The 12,985-nt window shown below is 50.7% G+C and overlaps 1 protein-coding gene across 1 annotated transcript in view; it reads right to left on the reverse strand.

Moving 5' to 3' along the window:
- The window catches only part of LOC129858876 (1-phosphatidylinositol 4,5-bisphosphate phosphodiesterase delta-1-like), a 55,003-nt gene extending 44,282 nt beyond the window's left edge, over positions 1-10,721 (reverse strand). The window contains exons 1-2 of the mRNA XM_055928111.1: positions 10,682-10,721; positions 10,465-10,623 (exon numbers count right to left, since the gene is read on the reverse strand). Of these exons, the coding sequence (XP_055784086.1) occupies positions 10,465-10,623; positions 10,682-10,721 (199 nt within the window). The remainder of the gene's footprint in view (positions 1-10,464; positions 10,624-10,681) is intronic.
- Positions 10,722-12,985: the final 2,264 nt, after the last annotated feature.

Here is a 12,985-nt window from a genome sequence, read left to right on the forward strand (position 1 = left end):
CTATAAACCAGTAGGACCATAAACCAGTAGGACCATAAACCAGTGTAAGGACTATAAACCAGTAGAAGGACCATAAACCAGTGTAAGGACCATAAACCAGTATAAGAACCATAAACCAGTGTAAAGACCAAGAATGAAACGATACAGAGCAGAAACCCAGGATGTCAAAAACACTTCGAAATTTGACATTTGGGAAAATGTGGAAAAACGTCTAACTCTGCAGTGAGCCTGTGAAAGCTTGTTGCATGACAGCTTCCTCTGTTCTGTAACCTACAGTACAGTACTAGGTCTGGTCCCCTCTCAGTAGCCTACAGTACAGTACTAGGTCTGGTCCCCTCTCAGTAACCTACAGTACAGTACTAGGTCTGGTCCCCTCTCAGTAACCTACAGTACAGTACTAGGTCTGGTCCCCTCTCAGTGACTAGAGACCTGAGTTAACAGTAACCTACAGTACAGCACTAGGTCCGGTCCCCTCTCAGTAGCCTACAGTACAGTACTAGGTCTGGTCCCCTCTCAGTAGCCTACAGTACAGTACTAGGTCTGGTCCCCTCTCAGTAACCTACAGTACAGTACTAGGTCTGGTCCCCTCTCAGTAACCTACAGTGCAGTACTAGGTCTGGTCCCCTCTCAGTAACCTACAGTACAGTACTAGGTCTGGTCCCCTCTCAGTAACCTACAGTACAGTACTAGGTCTGGTCCCCTCTCAGTAACATAAAGTACAGTACTAGGTCTGGTCCCCTCTCAGTAACCTACAGTACAGTACTAGGTCTGGTCCCCTCTCAGTAACCTACAGTACAGTACTAGGTCTGGTCCCCTCTCAGTAACCTACAGTACAGTACTAGGTCTGGTCCCCTCTCAGTAACCTACAGTACAGTACTAGGTCTGGTCCCCTCTCAGTAACCTACAGTACAGTACTAGGTCTGGTCCCCTCTCAGTAACCTATAGTACAGTAATAGGTCTGGTCCCCTCTCAGTAACGTACAGTAAAGTACTAGGTCTGGTCCCCTCTCAGAAACCTACAGTACAGTACTAGGTCTGGTCCCCTCTCAGTAACCTACAGTACAGTACTAGGTCTGGTCCCCTCTCAGTAACCTACAGTACAGTACTAGGTCTGGTCCCCTCTCAGTAACCTACAGTACAGTACTAGGTCTGGTCCCCTCTCAGTAACCTACAGTACAGTACTAGGTCTGGTCCCCTCTCAGTAACCTATAGTACAGTAATAGGTCTGGTCCCCTCTCAGTAACCTACAGTACAGTACTAGGTCTGGTCCCCTCTCAGTAACCTACAGTACAGTACTGGGTCTGGTCCCCTCTCAGTATTACAGTAGACCTCTTTTTATTTTATTTTACCTCACACAGACTCTACATCGCTCAGACTCTACCTCGCACAGACGCCAACTCGCTCAGACTCTACCTCGCTCAGACTCTACCTCGCAGAGACTCTACCTCGCACAGACTCTACCTCGCACAGACTCTACCTCGCACAGACTCTACCTCGCTCAGACTCTACATCACACAGACTCTACCTCGCACATTTCATTTCATTTCATTTAAGTCATTTAGCAGACGCTCTTATCCAGAGCGACTTACCTCGCTCAGACTCTACCTCGCACAGACTCTACATCGCACAGACTCTACCTCGCACAGACTCTACCTCGCACAGACTCTACCTCGCTCAGACTCTACCTCACACAGACTCTACCTCACATAGACTACATCGCACATACTCTACCTCGCACAGACTCTACATCACACAGACTCTACCTCACAAAGACTCTACCTCACAAAGACTCTACCTCACATAGACTCTACATCGCACAGACTCTACCTCGCACAGACTCTACCTTGCACAGACTCTACCTTGCTCAGACTCTACCTCGCTCAGACTCTACCTCACACAGACTCTACATCACACAGACTATACCTCGCACAGACTCTACATCACACTGACTCTACCTTGCTCAGACTCTACCTCGCTCAGACTCTACCTCGCACAGACTCTACCTCGCACAGACTCTACCTCGCACAGACTCTACCTCGCTCAGAATCTACCTCGCTCAGACTCTACCTCGCACAGACTCTACCTTGCTCAGACTCTACCTCGCTCAGACTCTACCTCGCTCAGACTCTACCTCACACAGACTCTACCTCACATAGACTACATCGCACAGACTCTGCCTCGCACAGACTCTAACTCGCTCAGACTCTACCTCGCTCAGACTCTACCTCACATAGACTCTATCTCGCACAGACTCTACATCACACAGACTCTACCTCACAAAGACTCTACCTCACATAGCCTCTACATCGCACAGACTCTACCTTGCACAGACTCTACCTCGCTCAGACTCTACCTCGCTCAGACTCTACCTCGCTCAGACTCTACCTCTCTCAGACTCTACCTTGCACAGACTCTACCTCGCACAGACTCTACCTCGCTCAGACTCTACCTCGCTCAGACTCTACCTCTCTCAGACTCTACCTTGCACAGACTCTACCTCGCTCAGACTCTACTTCATATGACTCTACCTCGCTCAGACTCTACATCGCACAGATTCTACCTCGCATAGACTCTACCCCGCACAGACTATACATCACACAGACTCTACCTCGCTCAGACTCTACCTCGCACAGACTCTACCTCGCACAGACTCTACCTTGCACAGACTCTACCTCGCTCAGACTCTACTTCATATGACTCTACCTCGCTCAGACTCTACATCGCACAGACTCTACATCACACAGACTCTACCTCGCACAGACTCTACATCACACAGACTCTACCTCGCTCAGACTCTACCTCGCACAGACTCTACCTCATATGACTCTACCTCATATGACTCTACCTCATATGACTCTACCTCGCACAGACTCTACCTCATGACTTTATCTCCTGACTCTACCTCATATGACTGTACCTCATACGACATTACCTCGCACAGACTCTACCTCATACGACCTGGGCTGTTACTCAAGCCTTACTGCACTTACTGACTGGCAGTGACTCTCTCTCTCTCTTTCTCTCTTTCTTTCTCTCTTTCTTTCTTTCCCACACAGTGTGTGAGTCAGGGTGTGGACAGTAAACACAGGAAAGGCATTGTAAACAAAACACTGCCCTATGAGACCGAGGGACTGGTGATAGTTTAGAGTGGATAGATATGGCTTTAGTCTGCTGTAGTGTCACATATGTACAGTATACATTACCAGGTAAGACAGGTTATTTATGTACATAGGTGTAATAGAGGAAGACAACACCTGATTACAGTTCTACTGTTGTTCTCCAGCTGGTGCTTGACGTTACAGAACAGAGTTAGTCCCTGGGGAGAAAGTGTTTACTAAACACAAAGTATCACCCTCTGTCACGTACACTCCCTCTCCGGCCTCTAGGTCATCAGGCTGCTGACTATCCCGCACACCTGTCACCATCGTCTCATGGCACTTACCTGGACTCCACCACCTCCTTGAATACCTTCCCTGTATCTGTCACTCCCCTTGGTTCTTTCCTCAGGTGTTATTGACTCTGTTTCATGTCGGTGCGTTTGTGTTTCGTGTTCATTGTTTATTTTATTTATTAAAACAGTCACTCCCTGAAATCGCTTTCCGACTATCAGCGCACTCGTTACACCCTCCCACATTCTCTTCTCCTTCGACTAAACACTTGAGAGCTCGTTGGTAAACTTGGCTCAATCAAGACCACAGGAAGAAACTACAAAAAGGAGAGGAAGGGGAGAGGAGGAGGCTGGGTCCTGGAGCTGACACACATGGCCAGTCCTCTGCCAGGAGATGTCTGAGAGGAAGCCAGGGATGGAATGGACACACACCAGGCTGGACAGTTCAAAAGGAAGCGATGTGTGGGAACAGTCAGGATTCACCACTTCTCTCTTGACTATCTGTGAGATGTTTTAGTTTACATTCCACTGCCTCCCAAAACCCAGGTTGACCATGAGATGCAGGGCTGCGAGACACAATAGACAGAGTAGGTGGTAGAACTCGGACAGACGGAGTAGGCGGTAGAACTCAGACAGACAGAGTAGGCGGTAGAACTCGGACAGACGGAGTAGGCGGTAGAACTCAGACAGACAGAGTAGGCGGTAGAACTCGGACAGACGGAGTAGGCGGTAGAACTCAGACAGACAGAGTAGGCGGTAGAACTCGGACAGACGGAGTAGGTGGTAGAACTCAGACAGACAGAGTAGGCGGTAGAACTCGGACAGACGGAGTAGGCGGTAGAACTCAAACAGACGGAGTAGGCGGTAGAACTCGGACAGACGGAGTAGGCGGTAGAACTCGGACAGACGGAGTAGGCGGTAGAACTCGGACAGACGGAGTAGGCGGTAGAACTCAGACAGACAGAGTAGGCGGTAGAACCGAGACAGACGGAGTAGGCGGTAGAACTCAGACAGACAGAGTAGGCGGTAGAACTCAGACAGACGGAGTAGGCGGTAGAACTCAGACAGACGGAGTAGGCGGTAGAACTCAGACAGACAGAGTAGGCGGTAGAACTCGGACAGACGGAGTAGGCGGTAGAACTCGGACAGACGGAGTAGGCGGTAGAACTCGGACAGACGGAGTAGGCGGTAGAACTCAGACAGACAGAGTAGGCGGTAGAACTCAGACAGACGGAGTAGGCGGTAGAACTCAGACAGACGGAGTAGGCGGTAGAACAGACAGACGGAGTAGGCGGTAGAACTCGGACAGACGGAGTAGGCGGTAGAACTCGGACAGACGGAGTAGGCGGTAGAACTCAGACAGACGGAGTAGGCGGTAGAACTCAGACAGACGGAGTAGGCGGTAGAACTCAGACAGACGGAGTAGGCGGTAGAACAGACAGACGGAGTAGGCGGTAGAACTCAGACAGACAGAGTAGGCGGTAGAACTCAGACAGACAGAGTAGGCGGTAGAACTCAGACAGACGGAGTAGGCGGTAGAACTCAGACAGACGGAGTAGGCGGTAGAACTCAGACAGACAGAGTAGGCGGTAGAACCGAGACAGACGGAGTAGGCGGTAGAACTCAGACAGACGGAGTAGGCGGTAGAACTCAGACAGACAGAGTAGGCGGTAGAACTCAGACAGACGGAGTAGGCGGTAGAACTCGGACAGACGGAGTAGGTGGTAGAACTCGGACAGACGGAGTAGGTGGTAGAACTCAGACAGACGGAGTAGGTGGTAGAACTCAGACAGACGGAGTAGGCGGTAGAACTCAGACAGACAGAGTAGGCGGTAGAACTCAGACAGACGGAGTAGGCGGTAGAACTCGGACAGACGGAGTAGGCGGTAGAACTCAGACAGACGGAGTAGGTGGTAGAACTCAGACAGACGGAGTAGGCGGTAGAACTCAGACAGACGGAGTAGGCGGTAGAACTCAGACAGACGGAGTAGGCGGTAGAACTCAGACAGACGGAGTAGGCGGTAGAACTCAGACAGACGGAGTAGGCGGTAGAACTCAGACAGACAGAGTAGGCGGTAGAACTCAGACAGACAGAGTAGGCGGTAGAATTCAGAAGGACCATTACCCAGGTCAGGCTGGTTCTGCTGAGCCTGTCGGATACGGGACTCGATCTCCCAGGTGACGGCGGCAACGATGCAGGTGGATGGCACAATGGCTTCTGGCTCAATACCCGTGTTGTTGGTGCTGAACTGGCGAGAGAGGGCATCAGGCTTGGTTTTCTTCGAACCGGGGTAATAAGCGAGTGGGAAATTGAATCTACCGAAGGACAAGGTCCACCTGGCTTGCCGGGAGTTCCGACGTTTGGTGGTCTGGATGTAGGACAGGTTTTTATGGTCAGTCCACACGATGAAGGGGAGTACAGAGCCCTCCAGCCAGGGACGCTTCCCCCAGAGCCAGCTTAACAAGGTCCACCTGGCTTGCCGGGAGTTCAGGTTTTTATGGTCAGTCCACACGATGAAGGGGGTCACAGAGCCCTCCAGCCAGGGACGCTTCCCCCAGAGCCAGCTTAACAAGGTCCACCTGGCTTGCCGGGAGTTCAGGTTTTTATGGTCAGTCCACACGATGAAGGGGATCACAGAGCCCTCCAGCCAGTGATGCCATTCCTCCAGAGCCAGTTTAACAGCCAGGAGTTCCCAGTTTCCGATGTCAAAATTCCTCTCTGCAGGTGAGAGCTTATGGGAAAAGAATGCACATGGGTGAACCTTCTGATCAGAGGGGGAATGTTGAGACAGAACAGCACCTACCCACGGTGTCAGAGGTGTCCACCTCCATGATGAACTGGAGTTCTGGGTTGGGCTGAGTAAGGACCGGAGGTGAAGCGACGTTTGAGTTCCAGGAATGCTGTCTCTGCCTCAGGAGTCCAGTGGAACAGAGTGGAGGTGGAGGTGAGAGGTGCTGCCAGACAGCTGTAGTTGCGGATTAAACGTCTGTAAAAATGTGCAAACCCCAGGAAACGGTGTAGCTGCTTCAGGTTGGCGAGCGCAGGCCACTCTGACTGCCTTGACCTTGGCGGGGTCCATGCATAACTGTCCCTGTGCAATAATATATCCCAGGAAAGACACTGTGGCAGCATGGAACTCACATTTTTCAGCTTTAACAAAAAGCTTATTCTCCAACAGCCGTTGAAGAACTTGGCGAACGTGTTGCTGGTGAGCCTCAGGGTCGTTGTAAAAATCAGGATGTCACCTAAATAGATCAAAATGAAGCGTCCAATCACATCCCTCAGCACGTCATTGACTAGGTTCTGGAAAACAGCAGGGGTGTTAGTAAGACCAAGAGGCATGACCAAATACTCAAAGTGACCAAGTGGTGTGTTGAACGCAGTCTTCCACTCGTCCCCCTCTCTGATGCAGACAAGGTGGTAGGCATTTCAGAGGTCGAGTTTAGTAAACACCGTGGCACCATGGAAGGAGGCAAAAGCAGAGCTGATGAGTGGTAAGAGGTACTTGTTCTCAACCTCTCTGGGATCGTTTGGGACGTGAGCGTCCCACCTCGCCAACAGCCAGTGAAATTGCAGGGCGCAAAATTCAAACAACAGAAATCTCATAATTAAAATTCCTCAAACAAACAAGTATTATACACCATTTTAAAGATAAACTTCTTGTTAATCCAGCAACAGTGTCCGATTTCAAAAAGGTTTTACGGCAAAAGCACACCATGCGATTATGTTAGGTCAGCCCCTAGCCACAGAAAACCATACAGCCATTTTCCAAAGAAGGAGAGGTGTCACAGAAGTCAGAAATAGCGTTAAAATGAATCACTAACCGTTGATGATCTTCATCAGATGACACTCATAGGACTTCATGTTACACAATGCATGTATGTTTTGTTCGATAAAGTTCATATTTATATAAAAAAATCTCAGTTTACATTGACACGTTATGTTCAGTAGTTCCAAAACATCCGGTGATTTTGCAGAGAGCCACATCAATTTACAGAAATAGTCATAATAAACATTGCTAAAAGATACAACTGTTATGCATGGAATTTTAGATCCACTTCTCCTTAATGCAACCGCTGTGTCAGGTTTAAAAAAAACTTCACGGAAAAAGCACACCATGCAATAATCTGAGTACATCGCTCAGAAACAAAATCAAGCCATGCAGATATCCGCAATGTTGTGTAGTCAACAGAAGCCAGAAAAAGTATTATAAATATTCACTTACCTTTGATGATCTTCATCAGAATGCACTCCCAGGAATCTCAGTTCCACAATAAATGTTTGTTTTGTTCGATGAAGTCCATAATTTATGTCCAAATACCTCCTTTTTGTTAGCGTGTTTAGCCCAGTAATCCAAATTCATGAGGCGTGATCACTAGGTCCAGACGAAACAATTAAACAATTAGCTACTGGGGAGAGGAGCTCCAGGCTGGAGGTCAATGACGCAGTCATACGGCCGATGAGGTGGCAGCGACAGGACGTGGTGCTTGCTGAACACAGGAGCTAGATCGTGATACTCGGGAGGAACTGATGACAGGTCCGGAGGTTCTGGAATGAACTGGGGCACAGACAAGCCCGGGGGAAGGGCAGAATGTAAACAATTAGACAAAACAAACTCCTACATTTCCGGCGGTCCAGTCAATCTGTGGGTTGTGTAGCTTTACCATGGATGGCCAAGAACCAGGGGAGAGTAAGGACAGTCGATTATGTGGAAACTGATCTTTTCCTGGTGATTTCCAGAGAGACGCAGGATGACAAGACGGTTCTCTCACAGACACGGGCGAGGAGCTGTCCATTGAGAGCGTTGGCATTGAGGGGTGAATCGAGTGGGACAGTGTCCAGACCCAACTGGGTAATGACATCCTGGTCCAGGAAGCTCTCATCGGTGCCCGAATCGATGAGAGCAGACAGAGGAAAAGCCTGGCTCTGCCACACAAGGTTGCCTTCAAGCAGGGGTCTGAGGGAAGATGGGCAGGCGATTTGGCTCAACAGTATATCCCCCACTACTGCTGAGCCCCCCTTTTGCTGAACGCAGGGAACAAGTGGAGACAAAGTGACCAACCTGGCCACAGTATAGGCAGCTCCTAGCGCCGATTTGTCATTGCCTCTCCCCTGGAGAGAGACGGGCCCGGCCGAGCTGCATGGGTTCAGGATCTGGACGAGCATGGGGATGGGATACAGTCAGAGAAGGAGGACAAGGCACTGAAGCAGATGTTATGGGACATGCAACCCTACCTACCCTCTCCATCCGATGCTCACAGAGACGGTTGTCGATGCGGATAGCGAGAGAGATGAGTTCATCAAGTCCATCAGGCTCATCCCTGGACACCAACTCGTCCTTGAGGGTCTCAGTGAGCGTGTTCCGGAAAGCTCCCTGAAGGGCCTCCTCATTCCAGCCGCTCTCAGCGGTGAGGGAGTGAAACTCACATGCCATCTCAGCAACACTATGGGAGCCTTGACGGAGGGACAGGAGTTGTTAAGCGGCATCCTTTCCGCAGACCGGGTGGTCGAAGACTTTCTTCATCTCCTCCGTGAATCTGGAGTAGGATAAGCAGATGGGGGACTGTCTCTCCCACACCGCCGTGGCCCAGGAAAGCGCTGCTCCATGGAGGCAGCCAATCGGGAAGGAAATCTTGGCCTGTTCGCTAGCATAAGAGTCGGGCTGTTGCTCAAATACTTGTGAACATTGTACCAAAAAGGCTCTGAAAGCTCCGAGGTTGCCATCGTAACGCTCGGGAATCGGAACAAACTGCTCCCGGAGAGGAGGAGAAGGACTTGGAGCCGGTTGTGAGCTCTGGGCAAAGGGTCAGCCCTGTAGGTCAGGCAGGCTCTGTGAAAACTCCTTGATGTGCTCCAGAAGGGTCATCAGGGCGTGGTCATGTTGCTCGAGCAGGGCGCCTTGGCCGACGAGGGTTTGGTGGAGAGTCTGCTGGGTTCATCTCTTTGGCCAGATCGTACCGTTACGCGGAGTGGAACAGGGGAACCCAAGAGCAGACTCAGACGAGGAGACTGGGATGAAGGAACCAAGATATTTACTGAAAAACAAGGGGGAGATAACTATGTTTTTAGTTCTAGGTAACCATATTGTGACTACAATGGACCTCCCGCGTGGCGCAGTGGTCTAGGGCACTGCATCGCAGTGCTAGCTGCGCCACCAGAGTCTCTGGGTTCGCGCCCAGGCTGGGCTGGGTTCGCGCCCAGACTCTGTCGCAGCCGGCCGCAACCGGGAGGTCCGTGGGGCGACGCACAATTGGCATAGCGTCGTCCGGGTTAGGGAGGGTTTGGCCGGTAGGGATATCCTTGTCTCAGTATGTAAAATGTAATAAAATGTATGCACTCTACTGTAAGTCGCTCTGGATAAGAGCATCTGCTAAATGACTAAAATGTAAAAAATGTACAACTAAGTTAAAACTCATGGTTCCTACCCTAACACATTACAACCTGTTTACATTGGAATTGGCCCACTACAACAGAGGATAAGTTGTTTCACAACAGAATGGAGGGAAATGTGTAGGGCTTTCCACGTTAATTCTGTTGTAAATGTATATGAATGGTACAGGTGTATGGTACAGGAGCCTATGCAGAGTCGCCATAAAACGATAACATCCGGTTTTTCGGGGATATTTTCAAACTATCTTGCTCAGGCGTCTTTCTACGCCTACTACGTTAGGGTAATGATACAGCAGCAGGACTCACAGGTCTGGTTACTCTGATACAGTTGTGTAACAGCATAGCTTCCGTCCCTCTCCTCGTCCCTACCTGGGCTCGAACCAGGGACCCTCTGCACACATCGACAACAGTCACCCTCGAAGAATCGTTACCCATCGCTCCACACAAACTGCGGCCCTTGCAGAGCAAGGGGAACTACTTTAAGGTTTCAGAGCGAGTGTCGTCACCGATTGAAACGCTATTAGCGAGCACCACCGCTAACTAGCTAGCCATTTCACATCAGTTACAGTAGCAGTACTCACAGGTCTGGTTGCTCTGATACAGTTGCAGTACTCACAGGTCTGGTTACTCTGATACAGTTGCAGTACTCACAGATCTGGTTACTCTGATACAGTTGCAGTACTCACAGGTCTGGTTGCGCTTGAAGGTCCTGTGTGACTCGTGCCACATGGTTGTACAGTCCTCCTGCAGCTTGTAGAAGCGATTCTTCTTCCAGGAGGAGGACTTGACCTTCATCAGCTCTCCCCCCACCAGCAAGAACTGGAGGTCCGCATCGCCCTCTAACCCTAGTGGGGTCACACAGAGGGTACTGGTCAGACAAACACTACCCTCACCCTAACTTACAGCAGCTCTCCCCCCACCAGCAAGAACTGGAGGTCCGCATCGCCCTCTAACCCTAGTGGGGTCACACAGAGGTTACTGGTCAGACAAACACTACCCTCACCCTAACTTACAGCAGCTCTCCCCCCACCAGCAAGAACTGGAGGTCCGCATCGCCCTCTAACCCTAGTGGGGTCACACAGAGGTTACTGGTCAGACAAACACTACCCTCACCCTAACTTACAGCAGCTCTCCCCCCACCAGCAAGAACTGGAGGTCCGCATCGCACTCTAACCCTAGTGGGGTCACACAGAGGTTAGAGGTCAGACAAACACTACCCTCACCCTAACTTACAGCAGCTCTCCCCCCACCAGCAACAACTGGAGGTCCGCATCGCCCTCTAACCCTAGTGGGGTCACACAGAGGTTAGAGGTCAGACAAACACTACCCTCACCCTAACTTACAGCAGCTCTCCCCCCACCAGCAACAACTGGAGGTCCGCATCGCCCTCTAACCCTAGTGGGGTCACACAGAGGTTAGAGACAGATGGACTCTTCACAACTACTGCAACCATGGACTACTGTAACCATGGTAAACCCATCTGGAATGTTAATAAATGAAGCCATGAAGTATTTTATGTGTTAGGATGGAGCAGTGTGGTGTTGGACATGTGGTGAAGGGTGTAGACTGTAAAAGCAGCTGATTTTCCATCAGAACTATGCTTTCACATTGTCAGATGAAGCTCAATGATAAGCGCAATGATCTCACCAGTGGCTGCTTCCAACCCATGTGTGTACGTGTATTGCTTGCATGTGTTTGTGTGTGTGCATGTTCGTGGTTGCAACCACACTTCTGCAAAGCATCCTGTGTAGAACATCTGAGACAAACATTCCAGGTCAGTGGAGTCAGACAGGAAGTGAAAGCAAAAGGACACGAAAATGTTTTCCTCACTACCACTCAAGTTAGACTCTGCAAATTAATGATGTAGTTGTACATCGAGCAGCAGGAGTTAGAGGCAGCAGTCAGCGGGCTGGGCTAGGCTGGACTAGGCTGGACTAGGCTGGGCTAGGCTGGACTAGGCTGGACTGGGCTGGACTAGGCTGGACTAGGCTGGGCTAGGCTGGACTAGGCTGGACTGGGCTGGACTAGGCTGGACTAGGCTGGACTAGGCTGGGCTTGCCTGGACTAGGCTGGACTAGGCTGGACTGGCCTGGGCTGGGCTGGACTACGCTGGACTAGGCTGGACTAGGCTGGACTGGGCTGGGCTGGACTAGGCTGGACTGGCCTAGGCTGGACTGGCCTAGGCTGGACTAGGCTGGACTGGGCTGGACTGGACTACGCTGGACTAGGCTGGACTAGGCTGGACTGGGCTGGGCTGGACTACGCTGGACTAGGCTGGACTAGGCTGGACTGGCCTAGGCTGGACTAGGTTGGACTGGCCTGGGCTGGACTAGGCTGGACTAGGCTGGACTGGCCTGGGCTGGGCTGGACTACGCTGGACTAGGCTGGACTGGGCTGGGCTGGGCTGGACTACGCTGGCCTAGGCTGGACTAGGCTGGACTGGGCTGGGCTGGACTAGGCTGGACTGGCCTAGGTTGGACTAGGCTGGACTGGCCTGGCCTATGCTGGACTAGGCTGGACTGGACTAGGCTGGACTAGGCTGGACTGGCCTTGGCTAGGCTGTACCGGGCGGTCCACATTCAGAACCACCCTGTCAGTGCTCGCCACTCCTGGGGCGTGGGCACAATAACAACATTGTAGACATTTTTTACAAGGTCCCGCAACAGACTGACAGGCTGTTTATGAATCTAGCTGTTGTGGATTCCGGGAGGAGGAGGAAGGCACTGGGAATTAGCTGAGTACTTCAGACTGCCCCTGCATTGGTTTGAACCGTAGCCTGAATTCACTCAGTAGCTCTGTTGTTGTTGACTTGTTTGATCACAGGACTGCTCACTCCTGACCGATACCATTATAAACACAAAACAGGAGCTTAGATACGCTAGTGTTGGTCTAATTTCTCTATGTGATTCAGTCTTTGCCTGTGTTTCAAAATGCGTACTTGTGTTCTATCTAGAGTGTATAGCGAGTACAGAAGCTAACTGTCATTTTTCAAGTGCGATTCCAAACTTCCCTTACCGAACTGAATATGTTGTGGAAAATTTGCTGTAAACTAAATAGTGTGCCACAAAATGTTGCCAGAAGTTTGCAAATGGTTGCCACGAGTGGTGAATTTGCAGCAAGCCTTCAGCAACAATAATATTTATTGCCACTAGGGGCAAACAGTTGGACAAAGGTTGGACAAAGGACAAACAGTTGGACAAAGATTCT

Source organism: Salvelinus fontinalis, chromosome 7 (assembly GCF_029448725.1).
Source record: "Salvelinus fontinalis isolate EN_2023a chromosome 7, ASM2944872v1, whole genome shotgun sequence".
NCBI lineage: Eukaryota > Metazoa > Chordata > Actinopteri > Salmoniformes > Salmonidae > Salvelinus > Salvelinus fontinalis.